We start from the raw sequence: 26,941 nt of genomic DNA, 5'->3' as shown, positions 1-26,941 counted from the left end.
CAATAAAGTGGAAATAAAAACTCCCACCAACTGACAAATAAGTACCGACTTGTTTTCTGTAAATTACATTGTTTCCCACTGATTTTATGAAAATAAAAATAATATGTGAGGAAAATTACAGTCCATTGAACTTTTAAACAGTGGTGGAAAAGATATGCATTCCTTTGTTTCCTTATACACATTTTTGTGCATAACATCTACCATGTATGTATGTATATTCACTTCTGATGAGGATTGAGGGGAGATACAAATAATTTTTAGTTGAATATATGGAATCTAAAGTCTTCTGTATAAAAAGGTAAATGATGAGTTTCTATCCTCTGAGTCATAGAAGCAGTTAAGCACTGTTTGTATAGCTAGCATTCTAGAAAAAGATGTGTTGCATCTTAACTTAACCAAAAGTTGAGATCTTAATCCAGCGATCAAGGTCAGTCCTGCAAACTATACTACGCAGCTGGCCAGGCGTGTTCACCACAGTGTTTTCCAGTGGTTGTCTCACAAGCAAAGAAAATACTTAGTAGCAGGGGTTATTTGCAATATACAGTGTGTAATCAATTGTTTGGAATCTCATAGATAGACTTTAAAAAATAAGGTATAAGAGCATAATAAGGTGTAACGATCACAGAATCGACCTGCATTTCATCTTACGATTTCAGTGAGATTACTTGACACAGTAAAGTAGTACAGTAACTGCCTGCAGAGGTTGATAGTATCTGGGTTGAGGTGATCAACAGCTGATCGTTTAGTGGAAACTGAAGGATAGAGGGATATAAAGAGGCTGTTCTGAGCAGTGAATTAGGATAAATCAGTAAAAATTCCTGTTTCACTTTTTTTTTGTGAACATGCTTATAGAATACCACTGTGAGACCTCATTTAATTAATAATACCATTAGCCATTCTGCTAGAACTGACCTTTCATTAGTAGAAGTATACTCCTGATTGTCAGATTTTGGAAATAATAGGGGTTATATTTCAAATTAAATACAATTTTGTGTTAGTTAATCACCAATACCATTCAGACATAAAGTACTGAAATACAATCTACTTTTCTATTGAAAGTATTGTCGGGATCCTATTCATGCCATGGCACGTAGGTGGAATGGGAAGGATAATGATCCTAAATGGGAACAATTAGTCTAGCTTAGTTTCAAATATCAAGTTATGTTACTTGTAGCCAGCAATACTGAGCTGTGCGATATCCACAGCTCTAGAAGTAAAGAAGGCAGACTCAAAAAACTGCTGAGGAATCTATCTATATCAAGTAAAAAGAAATATTCCAGCTTGTACCTTGGGGGAGATCCTGCTACTTGCTGAAACCACATTCAATTTGCAAGTGATATGTTAAAGTATTAACAGTTATATATCTAGATGACTGCCTTTCTTGAATGGAAATAAAACATAACTACATGAAAGATAAGGGTCAGGATGTGCAGTGAGATTTGAGTGAAAAAGTATTTCCTTTAGCATATGATGGAATCTTCTCTCAAGCTTGCATTACACTGTCCTCAGATATACAGTTCTTATAAGATGGAGCGTATTATTTGAGGTTATATTAGGATCTGCTTTAAAATATTTTAATAATCTTTTTAGTCACTCCATGCCACTCTCTCCCTGCACAATCAACTTCTGTTTGAAACTCAGCCTTAATAAAGTCAGTATTTGGCAGGTTTCTATAATCTGAGTCTGTTAACAAAAGGAAAACACTCTTCTGACTACCTCATTTATCTTAGATATGGGCATAATCCATCCACAAGTTTTAAGAACTAGGAAAATTGGTATTTGGAGATGAAACATTAAATTCAGTTTGTAATATGGGACTCCTGAAGCATAATTTTTCTCATAAAATTTTCTGTTGAGCTTGTAACTTTTCATTGTAATTGTCTAAAATCACCTAATTTTTTAGAAAGTTAATGTAGCTGAGTAAATCTGAGGTATTCTGTATACAGAAATGAACCGGTTTTACTACATGTTTGGGAGCTAATTTATACTGTGGAATAAAACTCCCATGTTTCCACATCGGTGTTGCTTTAATGACCAGTATTTTGCCATCCATTCTTTCTTGCAGCTTGCCCTTTAATTTATGTATAATGCCTTCAAATTCAAGATCAGGTTGTTACCATTTGGAAGGATTTTACTACATTATGAAAGAAAAGTAAGTCTTATTAGACACTTGCTATCTTCATTTATCTTATCCTCATCTCCCTGAAAGGATGCAACTAGTGATATTCTCCTAATGCAGAAAAGTGATTTCTAAAAGATGGATAATAAGACACTTTTAATTGCAGACTGTAGAGATAACTGTGTTCTAATGACAGTCCTCAAAAATTCCACATGTTCAAGCTTGACAAAATAAAATCTTTCTTATGATTCCAAAATTTTTGTCAGACAAATTTCAAAAACATAGGTATCATGACCTTAACAATCAAATGACACTTACCTGTAGCACACTTCACTATTTTATGCAGTAAATGAGTTGGAAAGTTATGTATAAGCAGTTTCCACTTGCACTATCCATTAAGTTGTAGACAGGAAGGTAACTTCCAAAATTAACATTAGCTTTGTCAGCATTGTCAGAGGACACACTGCCAGAAGTTCAAAACAACAGTATGTAGTACAATTTTTTTATGTGGTTTCATTGCTGTCTTGAAAGTAATCAAATACATGATGAATTGTCATCCTTTCAACTCTATAGTAAGAACAACTAGCAAAGCATTTTGATATTTTCTTACTTGGAGATGTCAATGCCTGCAGAAAAATATGCCCATACAACAGAATATTAAATTTTTTTCCCAGTTAAAAAGAAGCTAATGCGCTATTAATATATGAAGATACTGTTGCACTGTGATCTAAGACTACAGTATGAAATCCAAAGCCTTATACTTATGGTGACATCCACGATTTGTATTGATTTGCAGTTCAGTGCAGTCTTAGAACAACACAAACACCTGAACCTTCGAGCCTGCGAGTCATTATGAAAGGGCACTGCAGCCCAGGTCACAGATAATAATACAGCTGCCTGTCAGCTGCATCCATGTGGATCCTCCATGTCCTCAGCAAAGAGGGATTTAGCTGTCTTCCTAACATCACCCATTCTGAATCTATAGCAACCCTCCTCTAACATGCGAAGCTATTTTTAGCATCAGGGCAGCCTTGCAAACAGCAGGTAAAGCATGAAAAGAATGAATAAGTGGTTGTGGTGCTCGCCTGTGAATAAAAGCTAAATATAGCCCTTGAGAGAGATATCTTAATACATATATAATGTGTATATGAAAGGAGATCTGCCTCCCCTCAAGGAGACAGAGGTGTCAGAAGCAGAGAGCATTGTTACTGCTTCTCACCTGAGCAGTTATCTGAAAAGTCATTATTTCAGATTGTTCTGTTTAGGAAAATAAATTGTTAATGGGATCAGGTGTCTTTGATATGGTCTTTATTTGCAAAGAATACATAGCGCTCATTTCCCTGAGTGAAGAGCAAATTGAAGAGCAGGAGGCTATTTGCAGCTCCAAGCTCTTTTCAGCCAATACTTGCGCCAAGTTGCTCTTTGGGGATGTTTCTCAGGTCCTCCTTTCCAATGCCGGGGGGTCTAAGATCTCAGTTTCTGAGATGTCTCTACTGCTCTCAGTTCCCTCTCCCCTTGTTTTGTCTTTCTCTTTTTCTTTTACATATTTATCTGTTTGCTTCAAAAAATGCTTAGGAAAAAAGCTACATACGCCTTTGTTTAATCAGTAGCGTGTGCCATTTATTTAGCTGGGGAGCTATATTGCTTCATGAAGGAGCTTATTACTTCTTACTGATGTATTATATCAAGGCTGGGAATTAGACCCTCCAGTTTTAATGACTCTGCCTAAATCACAAGGGCAGCAACAGTGGAAACTTAGAGATGCCTAAAAGTGATTGGTGTCTAGAAGAAAGTCAGCTCTATGGAATTTGGGTTGTTGTCTTAGAAAAGTGACACGGAAACAACATTGTAAGCTCGAAATGTGAATGTTACCATGCTCAAGGTAGGGAAAATCCTTTAGCTTCTGAGCAGTTATAACTAAAACATGTATCTCTTGGTTGCTATGAAAATTACATTTAAAACTACAGCCAGTTCTTAGATAACAATGTTTTGTCGGTTTTGCTCTCCCACTGCAGAGGGAGAGAGCCAGCAGCCAAGAGAGCAAATCCTTTCTTAAAGCTGTACTGAGTAAATAGCATGTTGGCATATGAGCAAACAGATGTGATGGACTTCTTCAGCCCTCCAGAGTCTCCTCTGCAGGGGGATGTGGTTTGTAAGGAAAAGAGACCAGGGAGTTCAGCTTGGTGTGGTATCTCATTTGATGGAGAATCTGCGCTGGGCTTGTGCAGTGCCAACGTGCCTACCACAAGGTCAGGTGGGGTGTCAGGCAGATCTAGTATTTGCTGGAGGTAGAAGGGATTAACTGTTACTGAAACAAGGTATTTTTCCAGATTTCTTGAATTATTAAGAATAATAAAAACATCAGTAAAATGCACTTGTGGCGCTATCACTGATGACCCCTTAAAATGTTTCCGTGCTGATCCAAATCCTCACTTTGTAAAGCATTTTGATTAGCACTGATGAAACACTAATACGTGTTTCATGAGGCACGTCCTCATGCAATTCATTATGTCAGTGGCACTCCAGTGAGGCTTTTACTTGAACTATTTCAGTGACTTCAGTGGCACTAAGATTTCTTTCATTATGAATTATTCAGGATGTAGAAACCTTCTGTTTTTAATGAGTAAAGATTCTCTCTTCAAAAGCCTGTTATCTCTGCCATGTAACAAAACACATTTCCTATGTACATTTAAATAAATAACATTTAGTTACTTTTTTTCTGTCTGCAAAATAACAAGGAAAATTAAATACAAGTTCATAAAGATTAGAGTAATTCTGCAGAGAGCCAATGCCATGAAAAAGTACAGAAGGGCAATGTAAGATAGTACAGGTCAAGGAAAGGATTTTATAACATGCCGTCTGTTTTTAATTAGCATCTTGGCAAACTAGAAGAGCTCAAACATTTTTCCATGAAGAAATGTATTATAGACTTTTCTAGCTGCCAATTAAATGGCATTTAGCTACAGTGACAGTGGTATGTTGTTTTGGGTCTGTAGAAAGCACTTGCTCATGCTAGAAAATCTGGGACATTTTGTTTCGGATAAAGGGTTCTTACTGGTCTGGATTTTCTATCCCTCTTATTTTTACTGTAGGCATGAAGGATACCTCCTGTGAACAACTACTAAATTAATAAATAGTGCAAGGGGCTGGCAGAGTGGAGATAATAATTATCAAGTGTCGGTTTGTATACACTTGTTGAGGGTCTGTGCTCCAGTTAGATGATAACTTTTAAACAATGCTAGCTAAATACTAAGGCATCTTATGAGGTTCATATTTTGTCCTGTTTGGTCCAGACTGAGATATTTTGCCACCAGTTCTGTCCTATGGTTCATTTAAATGTTTGTGAGCATTTCTAATATGAAACTGCCCCTCGGACTTGTGTGGCTCCCTATACATTTTCTCTAACAGTGAAACCAACGCTCCCTGCTTGTGTCCTCAGCTGCTTGTTCTGGCTCTAGCAATTCTTGTTTTGTTTTGGAAGGATTTGGGCATGTTTAGGTTTTTTTGTTTTGTTTTGTTCTTTTACTAGATCATTTGTTTAATCCCATTTTAGAGAATAACATCAGAACCAGAAGCACTAGTAGCGAGCTGTGGAAGAGGGCAGAACCAAAAGCCCATGGAAGAGTGGGGAAGAGAGAATCCATCCCATTAAGGAAAGCATTGCACAGAACTGTGTTCTCAATATCAACACATCGATTCCTTTGGATGTCACGAGACCATTTCAAATTATATATTAAGCATAGATTCCCTTAGTAGTGTCATGCTTTTAATGTCTGATTGGGCTGTGTAGGGAAAAAAAAGGCAAAAATGTGACTTGTGTATTTGAACACAACTTTTCATTCCTGAGAGGCTGCCATCCTTCCTTATGGCAGGATGCTTGCTAGGTGACGCATCTGATTGTCAGTTCTGCTGAAGTGGATAGGCATGTTGTCTGGTTGAAAAGTGTCCCCGTTTCCAACCTTGCACACATGAGGTATTGATCTTCCCAGAGTATAAATTACAGAGAAATTTTCTTGGAAGTTTTCTTGAAAGATTTAGAAAGTGCAGATTTCTACAGCAAGTAAAAACCTGGTGTTCTTTTTCATTGTTTCCTTTCTTAATACATCCCTCTACAGGTTCAACTCCTGCTGCGAACCACTGCCTCATACATCTTTGAATTGGGCTCTCCTTTGCTCTGGAGCTCATATCCTTGCTCTTTTCATTTCCCCCCCAACTCCAAATATCCATTGTCAGCATTTTCAAGGCAAAACACAGAGAACAGAAACAAAGCAGGAACTATTTGTTTAGCTCTGGAGAAAAGCAGCTAGTACTCAGGAGAGCAGTTCATTCATGCTACTGGATTGTGTGTTGCAAAGCCTAGCAGAATGCAGGAACTAGGGAAGAGCAAGAAATCCCAGCTCAGGGATTTATACAGGCATCCAATCTCATTTGGAGGAGCAGGAACAGACAACCCCAGAGGAAACTGGGAGTCAATACATAACAAGATCAATAGAACTTGTGGGGTCTTTCTCATAGTAAAGGGGCAGTCCGGTAGTTCAGGTTATGTCCATGTCTGACCTGAGGACAGTTAATGGATTTTTCTGTTTGATAGTTTTTCTGATCTTTTTCTTTACTTACATAAGGTAAAGCCACGGAGCTGTGGCACTTACTTGCCTGCCTTGGAAGATAGCCTGACCAGCGTGAATGGGCATCCTGCAGAACATGTAAACACACTTAATGTTAGCAGTATTGTCAATATCAGCTATTCAAAGATGATGCATTAAGTCCTTAAAATTTTGTGATACTGGTTCAAAAGTCATGTGATATCAAAACATAGTACATTCTGGATACTTCATATCTAGCTTCTTAGCCTTTGTCCCTCTTGCTTACCCAGGAGCTTGGATGAGATGTCCTCCCTAGACCCTCCCCAGCCTGAGAGCAGCTTTCAAAAATCACAAGGGGCAGAAATCCTATAGCTTTAAAGTGTCTTCTGAGGTAATTTCTAATATCCTTTACTATTTAAAAACGTGCAATGAAAAATAAAGCATCAAGAATCATAAAGATGTCAGAAGTCCTAGGCTGTAACAAAATTAAAAAAAACATAGATTAATTTTGCCTAGCTTCTCTTTGGATGAAATACATTGTGCATTTGTTTTTCTTAAAGAATCACAGTTCAGATAATGGTATCTCTCTCCTGACATACTTTTTCTTGTTGCTCAAATTCTGGTGTACCTAAGCCAGTGAGCAGGCCTAGAGCCACCTGCACACTCACCAGGATATGTTCAGTGGAGTAGGTGTTCTGCATCGCCATGAGAGCTTAAACCTGACTCATTTCAGAGATTATCACTTCTGACTTCTCGGCCAACTGTGAACTAGCTACTTTATGCAAGGGAAAGGAGACCACCCTCCAAGTTTTTCTTCCCTCTAAAGTTGGCAGCAATTAAGTAGCCATTTCCTTAGCTTTTTGACAAAGGGACTGGCCTAGTTGCTCTGCTTTTAATGAAATTCTCGTGGTGTAATAAAGAAGGATACATGTAATACAGACCTGTATAGACAAGATAGGGCAAAGTCAGAAGAACTTTCCAACTAAAAAGTTCTGTGTAGCTCTGTGATCGTACCCAAGCTAGCCTGCGCTATGAACTGTTGTAAAAGCATCTCAAGTTTTATTATGCCTAACCTACAGAAGGCTTCTTCCTGGCAATGGCTTTTGGTGCCCAATCTACTAGAAAGCATAGTCTTTTCAGAACTGTTTAGAATTCACAAGACTTAGTTTTGTTTATTGGAAGTACAGCCTTGGTCTCAGCTGCTTTATATTTGCCATTTGCTGCAGAGTTTGTTAAAAGGGTGGCACTGGGAAAGTGAAAGCTCAGACTCATGAGGTGTTTTGTAGGAGTCTTTGATCTCAAAGTCCTGCTCCAGTGGTAACATAGCAATGACAATGTTTTGTTCTTTAGGAGACCCTTGAATATTGGGGTGTGATTCAGACTGTTACGCATCTGTGTGGTGTAATATTATGGGCCTAACACCAAGCACAGTAAAGTTCATTAAAATCTCGCTATCACCATCAGTGGATTTTGGATTAGGCCATGTGTGTGCAGGCAGCTCACCTAGGTATAGAAAAGGCAACACAATTTTCTACAAGCGGGATGAAATGAAGGATAGCTGTAACAGTATATGTATCTGCAAAGGGAAAGGTAGCACGCACAAGACCACAGGAAGCTTATTAAGATTTTGTCATCTGTTGGTAATGAAAACATACTGCGCTAATGCAAATATAGTCAGGGGAGCAGACTTAATATCTCAAAAAAGTATTAAATATTTTTTAAACTAATTTTTGGCTCTATGTTTTGAGCATTAGTGTTTGCTGTCTTCAAATACTTTAGCAAACAGGTTTACTCATAGAAGTAGCCACATTTTAACCAGATAGGTGAGAATACTTGCTAAAAGTGTATTTTTAGTAAACACGGATAATAATAAATGCCTGTGTTTGGTCTAGAAATCAAGCCACAGAAGTTGTGCCAAGTCTGACCAAAGAACACAAGTAATGGCAGGTGAATACCCCTGGTGCCAGCTAGCATAAGGACCTGTAACTCGGGACCCTCCCTCATGCAGCTGCACCAGGCCAGTTGTGAGATGGTCGACTGCTGCCAAAAATTGCTGTCACCAAACAATTTGGCAGCCTTGGAAGAAATAAGCCATTTGAGTCTTAGCCTAAACGGTGACTGTGTGGGAGGTGATAAGGCTTGCTTAGCTCTGGTCAAAATGCGAGGTGGAACACCACAGCACGTTAACGAAGAGCAGGAAGCAGCAAGCTGAGGGCAGCGGCGGGTGACTGAGCCTCCGTTGTCACAGGGGCGCAAACCGTGAGCGGGCACCGGCAGAGCGCGGGGAAGGCGCAGGGAAGCCGGGCCGCACTCCCCCTCCCCGCCGTCTGGCCCTGGGGGGCTTCTCCTCCCGTCTGACCCCGGCGGGCTCCTCCTCGGGCCGGCGGGGCTAAAAGGGAGCGGCGCGGCGAGCGAGCAGGCAAGGGGCCGGGAGCGGCGGGGCTGCGGCGCGGCGGGTTGCCGGGATACCGGGCCGCGGGGGGGCGGCGCCGGCCCCGGCGGTGAGGGGGGCCCCGCTCAGGTCCGCTTTGGGACCTGCCGGCCCGCTCGGTACCGAAACCGAGCCCGGAGCGGCAGCCAGCACGGTGCGTCCGTGCCCATAGCGGAACACGTGGGCCAGCGAGCACCTCCGCGGCACGGCGAGGTGGAGGTTCTTCGGCGAAAACGTAGTCCAAGGATGGGAAGCAGACCGAGTAAGGCGAGCCGCAACTCCCTCATCCCCCCTGCCGGAACCTTGCTGAAAGAAAAATAAATACATTTTTGAATCGCCGTGTGCCTAAGCAGTACCTGGCGCACCGGCACAGCAAGGCGGGAAGGCGGCAGCGCCGGGTGCGGGCGTGCAGGCCAGCCCTGCGCCCACAGCCGCGGACAGGCGGCCGTGCCACGGGGACGGGCGCCCCAAACGCTGCAGCCCTGGCCACCAGCTATGCCACTGAACATCCACGGACCGATTTGTTTTTAAACTGCTACATGGCAAGAAACGAGATGCTGAGCTTGGCACAAAAGGCCCCTAGAAAACGGGATCTGTGCCTCTCTTTTTACAGAGCTGTTACAAATATCCATAATATTTGCAATTTTGGAGAAAACGAGGTTGTTTTGGCATGTAGTTTGGAATAGACGACTAAGTTCGAGGCGGTTCTCTGCAGGGACAAAACTGGAGTCCGGTTACTGCTCTGCTGCAGAATGTGCTTTTGTTACCAAAAAACCACTACACTGCGAAGTTTTCAGGGGGTTCACAATGTGGCTGCAGTATTAACTAAAAAGAAATGCCTAAGTAATTGATGGTGGAGTTCAGTGAATGAGCCGAAGGAAATTAAACAAGGGGGTTCACCATCAGTGGCAACATATTGCCATGGCAATGGGTAGCTTTGCCAGGAATAAACAAACAAACAACAACAGGCCTCTTCTCTTTCAGAATAAAAGTTAGAGAATTTTCCGTTCTCACCTCACCAAAGTCTGTGCCTTTGGACATCTTGGAGGGGAGAAGATGTGTACCCTACTTATGCAAGTCTCACAAATCCAGCTCCCTTCTCAGTCATACATTTAGACAATTTCCAGAGCAAGAAGTAACCTTTATATCCAGGGGAAGGCATCGATATTTGCTTTATAATGATTTCAGTGTTTTGGTTACTGTAATTCTGTACCTTTTTCTTACGAAAGGTGGAAGGGCTCAGAAATAATGCAGCTCTGTGTCACTCCTAGTTGAAGTCAATCCTGCTTCAGGAGAGACTGCTGACAGGGAAGATTTTCTTAAGAGCAAAAACACAGGCCCACACTTAAATTAATAAAGAGCTGTACAAAAACACAGCACAGAGAGGGAGGGAGCTGAGAAAGCATGGGCTGCCCTTTCTCCCGCAGGCACGGACGGGTGCCGGACGGGGAGCATGCCAACGCACAGGCACCGGAGCCTGCTCCCTCTCCCAGCAGGGCCTTTGGAGGGGCCCTCTGCCTCTGAAAGCTTTCTGGACATTTCTGGCCAGCCCCAGTCCCTCAGAGGATGCAGTCCCACCACCTGCTGCGAGCTCAGTGGGTCTCCTCTCTTTCCAGGGAGGCAGCCCTCAGCCACCACCCAGGGAAGGATTCAGTAGCGCTGGGGTCCTGCCTAGGTTCCATACGCTGAGTTTCTTGCAGTTTTGCAGGCTGTCGTTCCCCTCTGCCACCTTTCACCCACAGCGTATGAAATTCCTTTGGGCACTCATACCTGGGTATGCCCTAGGGCCTTGCTGGTGGTGGTCCTGAGGAAGACAGACACAGCACAGTGTTGGTCTTGAGGTTTCGTGACCTGTAGAGCAGGAGCAATGGGCCAGAGCCAGGTTGCCATGCGGAATCGGAGGAGTAACCAGAAGGCAAGAAGAGACTTTCCTCATCAGGAGATCAAGTGCTGCCTGGTGAGAAGACAGCACCTACATGAAGGAGCCGATGACGGTATTAAACTTCTGTATCATGAGGTTTTGTGATCTGTGTAACATAAACAGTGCTGCCAGTCTGACAGGGAAGTGTCAAGACCTATTAAACTCTTCTAATAGCAATCCCATATTGGAAAAAAAAAATCATCCCATATGGCTTTCCAGCTATTTGGCATCCATTACTTTTGTCTTACCCTTCTTTATAGAATAACACTTAGGTGCTGCCTAAGTTCCCTATAAAATATTTAATGTAGTTTACTGTAAAGTTGTCAGGCTGAGGACTGTACCTTACAGAGTATTCATACTGCACCTAGCACTAATTTCAATTGCAGCCTCCAGGCAGCATTGTAAAGATTCATTATTGCCATCAAAATCTGTCCCTAACCTGTCACTTTTCACAGAAGGTCCATTCTTAACTACAGGTTTAACATAGCTGCTGTTTAAACAGTTTTCTTTTTTGCCATCTAAAATTATCAAACCAGTCTCCAAGCAAATACATTTTTTAACTTGAATTTTTAATTAATGTTGTCCATTTTGAACAGTGCTTGATCCACTTTATTTAACCAGCTCAGAAAACATGTAACAAGTAAGAATGTTTGGGTTTATTTATTAAAGAAAAAAAAAAAAAAAAAGCAGCAGTTGGGGTCTATTTTGCATGAGAAAATATTTTGTTTAGGAATGACAGTTGTAGGCATTCTCTCATACGTTGTAATATTTTCCATGTGTGGCAGCTTGTTTTTCAGTGGTACAAATATGTGCAATAAGGGCTAAGGATAAAAATTAATCTAACAGCTTTTGCAGCAATGCTTTTGATGGTTTCACTCGATTTCATTTTCCTGTGGATACTGCCGTTAGTTCTGCTGCTTGCAGTATGTGAAGCATAATTCTCAAAGGTTCACGAGGTTGTAGGGATCCAGTAAGAGATGACTGATTTCTCTCCCCACACACATACACTCCACCCCACACCCACTCACCCACCCACCAGCAAAACATAATGCTGTACTATTTTTGGCAACAGGGAAAGGGCCTCCCTGTGAAAACAGAAAGCAGTGTATTTCTCAGTTACATCACTTTGCAATCTAATGCTGTGTTGTGCTTGGTGTTTTTGTGGTGATGCAAGTCTTTTTTTTTTTTTTTTTTTCCCTTCTTTTTTTTTCCCTTCAGCCGGTTGGATTTTCCCCATCTTACAGCACCTCGCAGGTCTCTTCTCTGAGCAGTACGTTGCATGAGTGAGTGGAAACATACAGATCAGCTGCAGGTTTCTGTCTACAAAAACAGAGTGAAAGAGAAAGAAAAGGGTTGGGAAAGCAGAGACAAATATTGACCTGGACTTATAGAAAGACATCCAATGGCTGAATAAAGAACCCCTGTTCATGTTTTGGGATATTCTTTCAACTGGCTGGAACGAGAGCGGATCAAAAGAATGGGAAATGCCAGCAGACCCTTTAGAAGAATTGCTTATTTCTTATGCCTTTTATCTGTGCTTTTGCTGACTGAAGGGAAGAAACCAGTGAAGCCAAAATGTCCTGCCTGGTGTACTTGTACCAAAGATAATGCTTTATGTGAAAATGCCAGATCTATTCCTCGCAGCGTTCCGCCTGATGTTATCTCACTGTAAGGGCTGTAAGCATTTGGTTATTTAATTTATGATTTAAAATGAACTAGGATGTGTGGTGTTTTCAGTGCATACGGAAGGATGCTTGCTGCAGGGAGTACCTCCAGCATTCAGAATCATCAGCTAATGTGTTAAAATTGTGCTGCATCCTTGAATCCTGATTTTTACATCTCTTTCATCTGTCTGTCTGTCTGTCTGTGTATGTGCACACATACCATTTTATACCTCCTTCTATACTACATGAAACCTGTAACATTAATTTTTGGGGGTTGGTGGTTGTTTTTTTTTTTACTTATAGAAATAAATTTCTCTGTGATGACCAGATCAGTATTATAACCATGGATATAAGAGACTACATTAATATAAGGTTGTTTTTTTCTTCTTTCCAGATCCTTTGTGAGATCTGCTTTTACTAAAATCCCAGAAGGGAGTTTTTTGCTCACACCATCTCTGCAGCTTCTGTGAGAAATATTTATATGATACAATTTTTGTTATGAAATGTATATGTATCCATAATTATTTAAGAAAGGATCTCAGTATTAATTTTGTAAGAAACAGCAAGAGAAGGTTCACTGGATGACAAAATACAGGACTTTTTAGCAATTTGAAAGATAGTGCATGTTTAATTTTTTTCAAAGTATCTACTCAGTATTTTGCAAGGCTATTTGTTGTCAGTACTACTTTGAATGATTACATGCTGAAGCTTTTGGTGACAGAACGTATGCTATCTTCATTATACTTTAATTAACATTACAGGAGGGACTTCAGCATTGCAATAACTATTGGTGTTTCTTTTCTGCAGTCCTGGTCCCAGTATATAGCTGCCCATTTGCAACTCCCATTGATGGAGAGCTCAGAACCCCTCAGATCAGGCCCTTCATTGCAGTGGGACAGGTCCTGAAGTCCTTTTCCATGTAAAATTGCCATTGACTTCTGTGGAAGTTTAGTCCCTTCAGTGGGAGTTTTGCCTTCATCGCGCCTGGATTTGACCCTATTTGTTATTTTGTTATTTTTTTTGGAAAAAAACCCAGAAAAGTAAGGAAGGTTTTCTTCCGATTAAAAAAAATTAAGCAGTTATTTCAAAATCAAATACATCGATGAGGTATACACAGAAAGAGAGTATTTTGGGATGTTTAAATCTTAGATGCATTTTGGGAAGGATTTTCACAGGCTCACAGGCTTTCCTAGAAATGTGGGTATGCGATTATATAATTGTGAGCTATACGGAGGCAGAGGGGGTGTAACCTGAACTGTTTATAGTGGATGTGCTGCCAGCCTGACACGCACCCGGGTTTGTCTCAGAGATCCGGCACGACAGACTCCCCGATGTGAGATCAGAATTGAAACTGGACGTCTGTCCCAGGCTGACTTCCCGTGCACCCGCAGTGTGGCCAGGGCTGCAGCGTGGGTGCATCGGAGCCCTAGGGCTGTTAGATGAACTGCTGGGGCGCCCATAACGGGAGCCCTGACCCCAGCTGTACTCTGCTACCTCAAGTGGAGCTCATAAGGAGGTGCAGACGTACTGTACAATTTTGGATACAGAGTAAATAGGTAAATGCAGTTACTATGGAAACCTAAATGCTTTTCCATGGTGCTTTATTCCCGAGAAGCTTTTCCCAGGTGGTCACAGATCATAAAATGGACACATTTCACGTAATTCCTGCAATGGGCCTTTCAAAGGAAAGAAAAAAGAAATAGCAGCATTGGTGGAGCTTGTATCTGAAGAGAGTGAGTAAGACATCATCTCTCTTGGCTACGATGTGCCACCTACACTTAGCGATCCCACTCCCAGGGAGGCAGAATTGGGTAGGGTGGAGTGGGACAGGCACAGTCACCTTATTTTGAGTTATTATAGTGCCTGGCACAGCAGGGTCTGGCAACAGCTTGGGGCATTTTGGTAATGGTAATAATTGGTGTGGTCTGGTGTACACTGAAACGCACGTTCTAAGCTGCTGTTAATAAATGCTGCAAGAAAAGCTCTGACCCCAGGAAATCAGGTGTTGTTCCATTATGGCCTATGAGTGATCTGTTTTCCAGATATATTTCTGACATGGTAGCTGAGCTGCTTGCCATCTTTGGGAAGTCAGGCTGCTGATCTAAGGCAAATGACTCCTTGAGCACAGACCATAGGAGCAGGATTGTATCCGTGAGGCCAATATTCCAGTTTGCCTGTGGGAAAGAAAAATTTCCATCTTTGGCAGAAGATAGTAAGGGAAATAAGAACATGGAGAACTCAGGTTAATTAAAAATTAAAGTAAGTTTTAGCTTTGTACGATCATAGCTGTATTGGTAGGTTTAATTTAGCCAACAGCAAGAGTTAGCAGCCTATATGTATTTCCATATGATAGTCTCCCGCATTACATGTTTAAAGTACAAAGGTAACTCACTATCTCCAGTATGCCAGTCAGACATTTCTGAGCATGGACTATACCTGCTGCTTTATTATTTACTACTGTTTTTACTGTAGTAGCGGCAGTGGTCTCTGGAAAAATCGTAGTCTGTGCTAAACACTACTCATAAGTCCTAGGCCAGGAAAGCTTTTTTTTTCTTGAGTAGTATGGATGGTATGCTCTCTGCTCTTCATGTGACAACAAAAATACATATGGTGAAGTGCCAGCAGGAGTGTTCCCTAAATGTAGAGAAAATCTCCCTGCTCTCATCTCTATCACATGTAACTCCATGTATCAGCAGTATGCTGAGGGTGCCCTTACAAACTGATGACATGAAAGCCTATAGGTAATCATGGCACCAGGATCCATACCTGCTAGCAGCGTACAGTTCCTGCTAAGCAATATAGTTCCTAGCTACAGTGCAGGATATTCAGCCTCTGTCCCCAGAAGCAACTAGCTGGTGGGTCACAGATCAAGCAGATTTGGTGTTTGAGGTCAGAGAGTGGGTGAAAAGCCACTTTGTGCATCAAATATGTGTGATACAGCCACTGGGGGGAGGTACGAGATGGGAGGCGAGTGAGCTCACCAAGTGCAAGACCTATGCTATAAGCCTGTGGCTATCTCTAAAACAGCTGTACTATTTAAAGAGATACCACCCTGTTCTTTAAATTATAAGGAGGGTAGAGTGCACAAAAGGAAAAATTATCCAATGAAATCACATCAGAAAAGTAAAATCAGTTGCAGGCAGCAGATACACTAAATTGGCTTGCTGGTTCAGAGATTTTACAAAAATACTTATTTTCTCTAAGAAAGGGAAGCATTCATTGTTTGTAACAAAAAAGGAGAATTTCCTGCTTATATTTTTCATACATACAAAGAAACATATTTATAGCGAAAAAGCAGTCTGCAATAGCCAAGTGAGAAAATAAGTGAACTGTGATTTATTCTTAATGCAGACTTCAAAATAAGAGATTAATTCATTAAGTGTATTAATTCATACTTGGAAATCTCACATTCCTGAATGCCTAAGGATGTCATAGTCTAAATCTATTTATCCATCAGGTCCAACTGAATAAAGTTTAGATGAGCATCTAGTATTTCACTGGCATAAAGTTCATCGTACTTGACAATGCCTCACCATATGAAGGGTGTGGCAGTCCAGAGCTGAATTAAAATGGACAAATGCAAACATGTCTGATAAGCATAAATAAAGCTGGAAAAATCAATGCTAGTCCACTTTTAAAGCTTACAAAATTATGTAAAATTAAATGTGTTGTTGGTATTTTTACTGCTGGATGGATGAAAAATACATTCACTCACTAAGAGCTATCTCCAGCAGGTATAATGTGGTCTTATACATAGTTCTGGTCTGAACACTGACTAAATTAAGAGATTTTACATTTTTTTCTCAGCAACTTCTCCATACCCTCAGGTCAAATATGCTCACAAGTTTAACTCCTGTCGGTCAGTGGTGCAAATTCAACCTGATGTCTGGCTAACCAGCTGGATGCTTTCCCTATGTTGTCATCAACAATTAATGTTCTTCAAGACAATTTAGACCTCTGTAGTACTTGAACATTTCATTGTCATCCAAGTATGTCTCCAGTGGCACTTGTACAATCCCATTGTTTTACTGGCATGATAAACCCACGTTTACATCCCACAGAAGTCAATGGAATTTTATCAGATGGCCCCAGTAGGCAAACAAGGGTTCTTGGGTCCTTCCCTTTGCACCAGACTATGGTGCGATATATCAGCCTTACAATCCTGTAGGCCTTACGCAGACAAAACCATGAAACCAGGCAGTGGAAATTTGGCCTACCATGGTTTGCTGAATCATTTTCTAAAGATGCTAATAGCCTAATGGTTTTTTGTTTTGCATCTCTTTTTGCAGGTTGTTTACATCCAACACTTTCGATGTTATTAGTGATGATGCTTTCATGGGCCTTCCTCATCTAGAATATTTGTGAGTGGACAAAAGTATATTTCCTGGCATTATTGAATAGAATGGGTGGGCTTCCGAGTTCCAGGCATTGCTTTGACCAGAATGACTTTGCGACCCATTACAGGTTCATAGAGAACAACAGCATTAAGTCAATTTCAAGAAATACTTTCAGAGGACTGAAATCTTTAATTCACCTGTAAGTAAAGTGGTTGAATATATTACTCGGTATATTTAATATCATAACTGAACCACCGTGTTGTTGAATTGCGCATTTTGACATATAGCTGTTCACGTTTGTTTAAGCAGTATTAACAGTAATTTAATTAGAATGTTAATCTTTGTTTCCACCAAAGACTTCCAAACTGTCTTATGTGTAGAAGACCAGGACCCAAACAACTTCCAAGTAGTACATGTTTGGCAGTAGCTCCCTGACTTTCTCTCCTCAGAGCACCAGGGATTTCCAGCTAAGCTGGAAGGAGGATGAGTCGGGAAGCTTGGCACTGCTGAGGCGAGTCCTAGTTTGGGACTTGGAGAGGAGGAAGGTGAGAGCTGTGGTCACCATTGAGGTGCCATGGTGGTGAGGGTCTGAGAGGTGGATGCACACCTTTTCCCAGGCACCCCAGTCTGGTGTGGATCCAGGAGAACGTTACAGCCATTCCTGGGACAGGCCATCACTGTCTGTACCCACACCCACTTCAGCTGCTAACTGTATCCAGCAAAATTTGACCAAATCAAATTTGCAAATTCCCACCCCGAACAATTTTAAATAGAAGGCTTGCAGCAAAGCGCCTTTATTGTGACTTACTGATCCACTTCTTCCACTTAACTGTAAGGCATAGCAGCCTTTAGACTCCAGCAGGACTGGCTTCAAAGCCCTGCACTGCACCCTGTCCTCTCTTGAACGTGAGCAAGAACATCTCACGATCAGGATCTGTCAAACACTGACACTGGGGTCTGCTTAACATTCCTCGTGTGGCTGCTCAGCCCTTCAGCTATCCTGGAAACATGGCCAACCCTTGCCCTCTGACATGCTGCAGACCCCTTGCTGCATTAGCCAAAAGGGGGAATTAGTCAAATGCACCCTGGATGCTAATGCGGCTGCTGGGAGCGACGCTTCCAGTGCTCACACCAGCCCAGGCACTTCTTGTGCTGTGCTCAGCAGGTGGAACGCACACTGGCAGCAAATACCTGTAACATTTCACTGCAAACGCAAAAGTAGCATCCTCATGCTTGGAGCCATCCAGACAATTTTTAGACAGGCTTTTGTCTCTTATCTTACATCAAGTTTATCTTTTAGTAAGAATTATATTTTAGCAAGTGAGAAATGTATTGAAAATACAATATGTATGGTAAGAAAACATAAAAATTAAAAAATATTGTATGAAAAGGATGGGGTGTGCCTGACATAGGTTTATACCCAGCTCTGAGCATTTGTATTCTGAAGCATATATCTTGGCGGAGGTGGTGTCATAGGCAGGGGAGTGGATTCTGACCTTTTGGCCTTAACACAATAATCTCCAAGAGGGCTTTGGAACAGGGTCATTTAACTTTTTCTTTCATATATTTTGACACAGGAGAGAAAGCAAAGGTTCCAGTTTAAATAGTTAATGCATAAATATAATAGTTGAACTGCAATTCACCATGTAGTAAATGTACCATAAAGCACTTTGCTCTTCCCTTTTTGGTCAGAACAGACAGGACTCACAGCTGGCTGAAACCAAGCCTACTGTGACTTCTTGTGTAGTTAACGTTACTTATAGAATGGCTGTAAGCCTGGGGAAGAGGAAAGAGAGAAGAGGGAAAAAGATATGTAAACACACTGTGCTCATCCCAGAAAAATCCATATTAGAGGTACAGGCATAATCATAGCATTGTTAAAAAAGGCAGATAATTGGGTAAGACTGGTCACTTGGACTTATCTTCAAAATATTTATGCACATGAATAGTTGTATATTCACAAATGGGTCTAGTACATTATTTATCACATTCATTTACTTATTTAGTAGCTGTTGCTCCCAGTGAGCAAATGGCTTTTCTAACACCGAGAAAGGCACAGTTTGTCTCCGCAGAGCATACAGTCCAAGAGTAACATCTTGTCTTGCCTGTTGTGTTGGTTTCGGGCGATGCTTCAGCAGTTTCATAAGAGAAAACGTATGTAAAAGAACCATGTTTGAGGAGCCACTGTGGTTTGCATGTGGTTGCATGCACATTTTTGGGACATGGATTTGTGCATCATGCTGCTATTTGCATAGAGTGGTATTCATGAAGACAATGAGAAATCTGCAGAAAATAACTGCAAAGGCAGGTCCATTAACCACAGAATGTGACTAGTTTAATCTGTTTGCAGAACTGATCCCCACCCTTTGGGAAAATTGCATATACACGTTAAGAATAATCATTTGGCACCCCGAGGCATCTCTCATTTAAGAAACAGGAGAGTACTTGTGTACATAAAATATATTAAAAAGAATCATAGTAAATAAGCATAAAATTGAGTTCCATGAAGTTGGAGGGGAAGATGAACTTTATTCTATTTATTCTACTCTCTTCCTTTTGCAATGCAGTAAGCTATCCAAACATTTGTATTTTTATATTGCAATTAACTTTGATGATTATACTGTGTCCTTATTGTAAAACAGAGCCATTAAGTATTTATTGTTATGCAACACAATTTATTTTCTGCTCAGAGTAGATTTAAGAACAGAAAAATTAAAGAAAAAATATCATTTTTAAAACTAATTTTCTAATTTAATGCCAAAACCTTACAGTTAGGATTGTACAGTAATTTCTATGTACAACATATAATTTTCATAAAATCATAGAATCATTTAGGTTGGAAAAGACCTTTGAGATCATCAAGTCCAACTGTTAACCCAGGACTGCCAAGTCCAGCACTAAACCATGCAAATGCATAAACCTTGTGTAAATGTTTCTGTTAGTCATATTCCCATGGCAGTGCTGAACCTCTGCTACTTCCAAGTACATCATCCCTTTCAGTTTGCTGTATAATAATATATAAAGAATATGTAGGGCATCAAACCTGCCTCAGCTTGCAAGTATACTTAGTTTTCTCCATATAAGTTACTTGACTTTTAAAGAATTGCCCTTGGGTGTAAAATGAAGCGTAAGTGAAGCACAGTACACCAAACAGTGTTACAATCGGAGGTACTTTGGAAGTGGTGAAGTCAGAATGGACTAATGGCATCGTCCCATATTTACAATTCCTGATAAGGCAAACACTTAATTTTAAATGAGCCAGCAGACCTAGTACATCTCAGCCTGTTCTTGAATTTAAGTATATGCCTAAATGGCTTTGCTTGGCTAGAGAAATTGTAGTTACTAAATAATTTTCACGTTTACAAGTGAAACTGAAAGAGGTTTTAAGTTTTACTAGCTACAGATTCTAACTGGGATCTTAAACTAGACTGATTTCTTTCCATTTTCATTTGTTCTCATAAGCAATAAATAATTTGGTTAATCAAAAGAGGCATAATCTATACCCTACAACATCATTCTTTTCCTTTCATGACCTCAGTGACATCTTGGAGAACCCAGACCTTTGGTGGACTCACACAGAGGTGTCTGACTGAAATGTAATATATTGCTTGTTCAAAGCCTGCTCATGTTTCCTTATCACTTTTACTACTAGAATACTCACTGAATTTAATCGAGTTTTCCCAACATTAAACACTGGGAATTAACAGCAGGTTTTTGCTGGTCTCAGACACACATGCTTACACATACACACACACACACCCCCCCCCTATTCCAGGAAAGAAATTCATGCCAGTCAGCAATTTCTTCGCTGTCACTGCATATTTCCAAAAACTATGAGCTAAACCTAAGTCCAATGGAATGAAAACTAGTGTTAAGGTTTTCTTTCCAGAAGTGGGGAAACCGAAGTAATATGAACACCAGGTATTGCTATCTCATGAGGGAAATATCAGTAAATCCAGTCATGACTAATTGTTTTTAAATAATGGTATTGGCAAAACATGAGAGGTGATTGCACTTTTTACCCTGCTAAGTATTCTAAATGCTGCAAGGCTGCTGAAGAGTGAGAAGGCAAAAGAAGGCATGGCATTTTAGTGGAAGAAAAAGTCACAAAGTAAATGAGCTATTCATAAAAGCAATCTTTTAGAACTAAGTGCTGGAGAATACCAGGGTTCTTTGCCTTAAGAAAAAAATTCCACACAGTTACATCTTGCAAAAACGTGTAATTTCATGAACTAACGCTGATACTGAAGTGTCTTCTTTTACAGGAGTCTCGCAAATAATAATCTCCAGTCGCTTCCAAAAGACATATTCAAAGGCTTGGATTCTTTAACAAATGTGTAAGAAAGCACTTAATTTATCTAATAATTATACTAAAAATATAAAGAGATTATTTCAGACACTATTCTCTGTAACCATTCAAACCGATAGCCAGTAATGGGATCTTATTTCTGGTCAGAGCCTGCCCAATATGGGTAGGCTTGGGTTTTGTCTGCTGTAGTTGGCAATTTGCTTTAGTTTTGAATATTCCACCAGTTATGAAGATAAGTAATATTGTTAGTGGTTATGTAAGAGACCTGCATGTTCATTGAGACTTGGTGCATAAGAAGAAAGTATCCTTAGGGATGCATGAGAGAGCATGGCATATATGCAAGTAATTTCTGGGAAGGTTACCTTTTATCACAAGAGCATTTGTCTTAGTAAGCACCATATCCCATACTAAATCTAATTGCAACCAACCCAAAACCTGAACTTGTTCAAATATATAACTTAAATACCAGTAAAAATACAAAATATAGATAAACAGATAACCTCTATAGTTGTTTCACTGAAATATGTCCTGTTTATAACACATCAAATTCTGGTTCATCTGATCTGGGATAATAAGTGCAGAACATCCTTTGCCTGCTCCCTGTATTAATGAGGTAGGCTGAATTCATAGTGTAAAGCTGCAGTAGTAAGATGTGGAGATGGTCGGTGTATCTAGTAGCGTTACTTGGCATGACTGATCATGGCCAGGTGGTTACACAGTGGTCCTGGCGCTTGCCTGTTCCTGTACATACGATCTGACACCTGACTGAAGACAGCTGTAAAAGACTTGAACAGAACTCCTTTGCCTGTGTCTCCTAAAGCCCTAAATGAATATTTCTAAAGGACGTAGCAAATAGTGACTGGCTGACCGTCAGGTCACAGTAGTTGCAGTTTTGTTACCTAGAATGCTTTTGTTCAGAAAGGGTGATCCAAAAGAAACCACCTCCTGAAATATGGGTCCAAGGCTTTTGTGTACCTGTAAACGTGGGGAAATCAACAAACACCTCCTACTGATCATCAAGTTAACTTCTCCTTGGTTACCTTAATATAATTAAATCTGTGTGGGTTCTGGTATGTAGATTTAACTATGGGTCAGGACAAATTAAGCCAGGAAGGCATCAACTGAGAATAAGCAGAGGGCACATATTTAACAAGAGCCCAGCCTATTGTTGTCCTGCAAGGAGGAATACATCAGCTGACTATTTACTTTCAATGCATGATTTATTTGTTGTAGAGATCTTAGAGGCAACGCATTTAATTGTGACTGCAAACTGAAGTGGTTAGTGGAATGGCTGGGCAGCACCAATGCAACTGTTGAAGACATTTACTGTGAAAGCCCACCAGAATATAAGAAGCGCAAAATCAACAGCCTCTCTCCAAAAGAATTTGATTGCATTATTACAGGTAATGTGCTTCAAATTATTTATTCTTGTTAAATTAAAGTCAAAGCTCTGTATTTTTTTATTCCAGGGTCCATTTTTGCAGGTAGTCTGCACAGTGGATGGAACTTTCTCTAAAATCAATATGAATCCTGTGCAGGTGGAAGTCTGACGTGAATCACTTGCGAGTGGAGTCTTACATTGCAGTTTCTACTCAGACTTCAACATACTATATAAGGATTTGAAGAACTGGACCATAAACCAGCATCTCTTTATTGAGAATGACTGAAAAACAAGTGGCAGTGCTCCTTTATCAAACGGAAAATTGGACTAGTGATGAAATACTGTAATTTGTAATAAACCGGTATCTGTTAAGCAGATGTTTTTAAGTACAATATGGAAAGTATCTCTGTAGTTATATGTTGTGTGCACTTTTGCAGAATTTGAAGTTTATCAGTCCCTGCCATACCAATCTCTGTCAGTAGATACTTTCTCATACATGAATGATGAACACGTGGTTATTGCTCAGCCTTTTACTGGAAAATGCATCTTTCTTGAATGGGACCATGTAGAAGTGATGTTCAGGAATTACGACAACATTACAGGTACTAACACTGCTCGACAAGTAACATTACAACAGCTGGTCCAACAAGTGGTGCTAACCCTGTCTTTTTCTTTTTATAGGTACTTCAACTGTTGTGTGTAAACCTATAGTTATTGAGAGTCAGCTGTATGTCATTGTCGCACAGCTGTTTGGAGGCTCCCACATATATAAAAGAGATATTTTTGCTAGTAAATTTATAAAAATTCAAGATATTGAAATCCTTAAAATCCGAAAACCCAATGACATCGAAACTTTCAGGATTGCTGAAGACTGGTATTTTGTTGTTGCAGACAGTTCAAAGGCCGGTTTCACCACGGTTTACAAATGGAATGGGAATGGATTTTATTCCCATCAGTCTCTGCACGCCTGGTACAGAGATACTGATGTGGAGTATCTTGAAATATCTGGCAAACCACATTTAATTCTGTCAAGTAGTTCCCAAAGACCTGTAATATATCAATGGAACAAAGGAACAAATGAATTTGTTAAGCGTTTTGATATCCAAGATATGGAAGATGCATATGCTGTGAAACATTTCAAAGTGAAAGAGGATGTATACATTTGCTTAACAAGATTTATTGGGGACTCTAAAGTAATGAAATGGGGTGGTTCAGCATTCCTGGATTTACAAAGGATGCCATCCCGAGGGTCAATGGTATTCCAACCGCTTCAGATAAGTAATTATCAATATGCCATTCTTGGAAGTGATTATTCTTTCACTCAAGTCTATTATTGGGATGCTGAAAAGGCAAAATTTGTGAAGTTTCAAGAATTAAACGTACAGGCACCAAGATCTTTCATACATGTCTCCATCGATAAACGAGATTTTCTCTTTGCTTCAAGTTTTAAGGGAACTACATTGATTTACAAACATGTCATAGTTGACTTAAGCGCATGACACTCATAATTCTGAGATTACATCAGACTTTCTACCATAAGTGGACAAAATGAACTAAATGCATGATGACTCTCTTATCTTACTTCCAAATGAATGCCTTTAAAAGTTGAGATTGCTAGAACAAAGTATTACTAGTATCTTCATCTTTAATTGTCAAGTCTAGTGGTGTTGGAAGTTGCATTTTTTAACAAAAAGAAATTAAATTAACTGTTCTTTGCATCCACAATATGTAAATATGTGTGCAACTGCATCTGTTGCTGTAAGAAATATTAAGATGTACTTTTCCATTTATTTATTCACCTGTTTGAAACAACTGCCAAATAAAATGTTTACATTTTGTGTCTTTCACATTCCAAATATTATTTGCAGGTGATACTTTTTATTTGTGTATATATTATACACATATAAAATAAACCCAAGAAGGTATATTGCCCAATGTAGTGTTGTTGCACAATATCAAAAGTCAGGTGGATTTTATATATAATAATAATAAGTTCTTGATAAAAATACAGCATTGAACCCTAATCCTATAAATTATCACCTGGACATATCCTTGCGTTTATGTGAAGCTTCACTGATTTAAACAGGACTCCACCCAGAAAAAAGCATTCAGTTATATAGAACCAATTGCAAAATGGAGGGTTCCATTATAGAGATCCAGCTGTAGGATGGGGCTTTGTACTGTGTATCCCTGTAAGAACTTGACTTTCTAAAACTTTACAAAGAAATCAACAGAATAAAAGGTGATGTAAAGGTCTGCCTTTCTCCATCTCATCCTGAGGCAGCACAAAACAAATCTGTTGTAACACTGGGGCTCTTACTGTGCTGAAATCTTGAAGCACAGCTTATTTTTCAGCTAGCATCATTTCTGTATCTGAAATGTCACACGTCACTTGCATGAATTCTGTGTGTTCCTGTCAAGTCCTTCCACTGTAATTGCGATTATTTAATCTTCAATGAATTTATTCATTATTCTGAATGAATCTAGTGAATGTGAAGTAATTTTTTTCCACTCTCCTGCAATAAAGTTTAGTAACAGATACTTCTGTAATTCAGGGAACTTGGAATGTGGCACGACAAATTCAGTTGGTATAGCATATGCAGCTCCAGGAAAGCTGGAGCTATTAAATGACATCAAGTTTGAATTTGGCATGAAAATCTATTACAAACTCAAAGTTAAAATAGTCTTTTGTTTACGTAAGTTACCTAGTGCATCACTTGTAAGAAACCTATACTGCTGCTGAAGATCATTTGGTGCAGCTCAGGAAGAGACCTCCAGCTGATTTTAGACACCTTTGGGCTTCACTTGAAGTTATCAAGCCTTGTGCTCCAGGGCCATCTTTAAAATATACACTTGAATACTGTGTATGTTTAAACACATTTCTAACATTCACAGATGCTGATGGGCAAGTAAAACCATACTATGCATGCCAGCTAATCACACAAGCTGATTCTGCAAGTTGGCTGCTCCCCGTACCCACAGACCCCCCAAAAGGCAGAGCGTTACGGTGCTGCTGAGAGCACCAGCAGCAGAAAAACAGTCATGAAGAAAAAAGACATATAATGTACATTTTAAAAAGCCAGTCCTAAACAGTATGCTTCTGTAATAAGGACTAGAGGGGTTTTTATATTAAATGTTACTTGAAAAGAAAAAATTTCCATGTGAACAATACTACTGTAGTAAGTTAATTTTTCTGATGCCTTTTTAACCATAGCTGCCTATGCTTTGGTCAGTATTTGGCTTAGTAACTGCCTATTCCATAAGTATTTACAGTGTCACTAGAAAGATTTTGAACTGTGTTTCACAGTTGAAACCTCCAAATTTTTTTCTTAATAAATACATTTCCAAAAATCATCTTGATAAATCAGCATGTGCTTGACAGGTTTCCTTTATAAGTTTTTAGCTTTTATATGAGCATGATTTCAAACCCCAGATGAACCCAAATAATGTCTTTTATTATTTCTCAGTGTTGGCTGCACATCTGTGATTGCCAATTCAGTTTGTCCATCTCTTCTTCAATCCATTTTGCATGGCAAAGGAATGAAATGCAAAGTCATGAACCAATCTCCAATCTACCAGCAAATCATGAAGTGTTTTTAACTTCATCTTTTCTTTTGTTTCAGTCTTTTACTTAGGGTCCTATTGAATTATATGCACTGATTTTGATCTGATTTCTCCCATTGGTACTTGCCTACATGTGCTCTCTATCAAATATCAGATAATGGCTATGTATCCTTCTCATTACGGATATATTATGGACATCTGTCTGAATTTAAGTGGAGTTGGATAACCTTGCAAATCTGCTACCAGCATTTATTTACGAACACTATACTCCAATATATTACTTCCCCATTGTACCTTGAGAAGGTTATGGTTCATGGAATTGTATTTCAGAGCTGGCCAACTGCATGCACTATGCTATAGTAGTGCTACGATTGTTTTCCAGAGTTAACTTATTCTGAAATAATATGACGGACTTCAGGGAATTCACTGCTACTCCTGAGTTTAAAAGCCTGCTAGGGGATGAGTCACTAGCAATTTACATTCACAATACCTGTAAAACCAGCCACGTACGGTGGAGGGTGGTAAGGGATTAATCTGCCGGGTTAATCTGCTGAAGTACGCAACTGTTTTATCAATTTGATTGTTCCTTCAGGAAATTTTACCTGTAGTCAAGCCCTTATGATTTAGGAGAT

The 26,941-nt window shown here is 39.9% G+C and overlaps 1 protein-coding gene across 4 annotated transcripts in view; it reads left to right on the top strand.

Moving 5' to 3' along the window:
• Positions 1-24,601, top strand: part of LGI1 (leucine rich glioma inactivated 1) — a 30,675-nt gene extending 6,074 nt beyond the window's left edge. For 2 of the 4 annotated variants that reach the window (XM_037399166.1, XM_037399168.1), the window contains exons 2-9: positions 12,273-12,722; positions 13,113-13,184; positions 17,008-17,079; positions 17,183-17,254; positions 21,321-21,392; positions 22,598-22,767; positions 23,183-23,347; positions 23,427-24,601. In XM_037399166.1, the coding sequence (XP_037255063.1) occupies positions 12,532-12,722; positions 13,113-13,184; positions 17,008-17,079; positions 17,183-17,254; positions 21,321-21,392; positions 22,598-22,767; positions 23,183-23,347; positions 23,427-24,244 (1,632 nt within the window). In that variant the 5' untranslated portion in view covers positions 12,273-12,531 and the 3' untranslated portion in view covers positions 24,245-24,601. Of the gene's footprint in view, positions 1-6,251; positions 11,128-12,272; positions 12,732-13,112; positions 13,185-17,007; positions 17,080-17,182; positions 17,255-21,320; positions 21,393-22,597; positions 22,768-23,182; positions 23,348-23,426 lie in introns of those variants that run through there. The other 2 variants (XM_037399167.1, XM_037399169.1) reach the window with 2 other exon arrangements.
• The last annotated feature ends 2,340 nt before the right edge of the window (positions 24,602-26,941 follow it).

This window comes from Falco rusticolus, chromosome 9 (genome assembly GCF_015220075.1).
Source record: "Falco rusticolus isolate bFalRus1 chromosome 9, bFalRus1.pri, whole genome shotgun sequence".
NCBI lineage: Eukaryota > Metazoa > Chordata > Aves > Falconiformes > Falconidae > Falco > Falco rusticolus.
The sequence above is the reverse complement of the archived record's forward strand: the minus strand, read 5'-3'. Positions and strand labels throughout refer to the sequence as shown.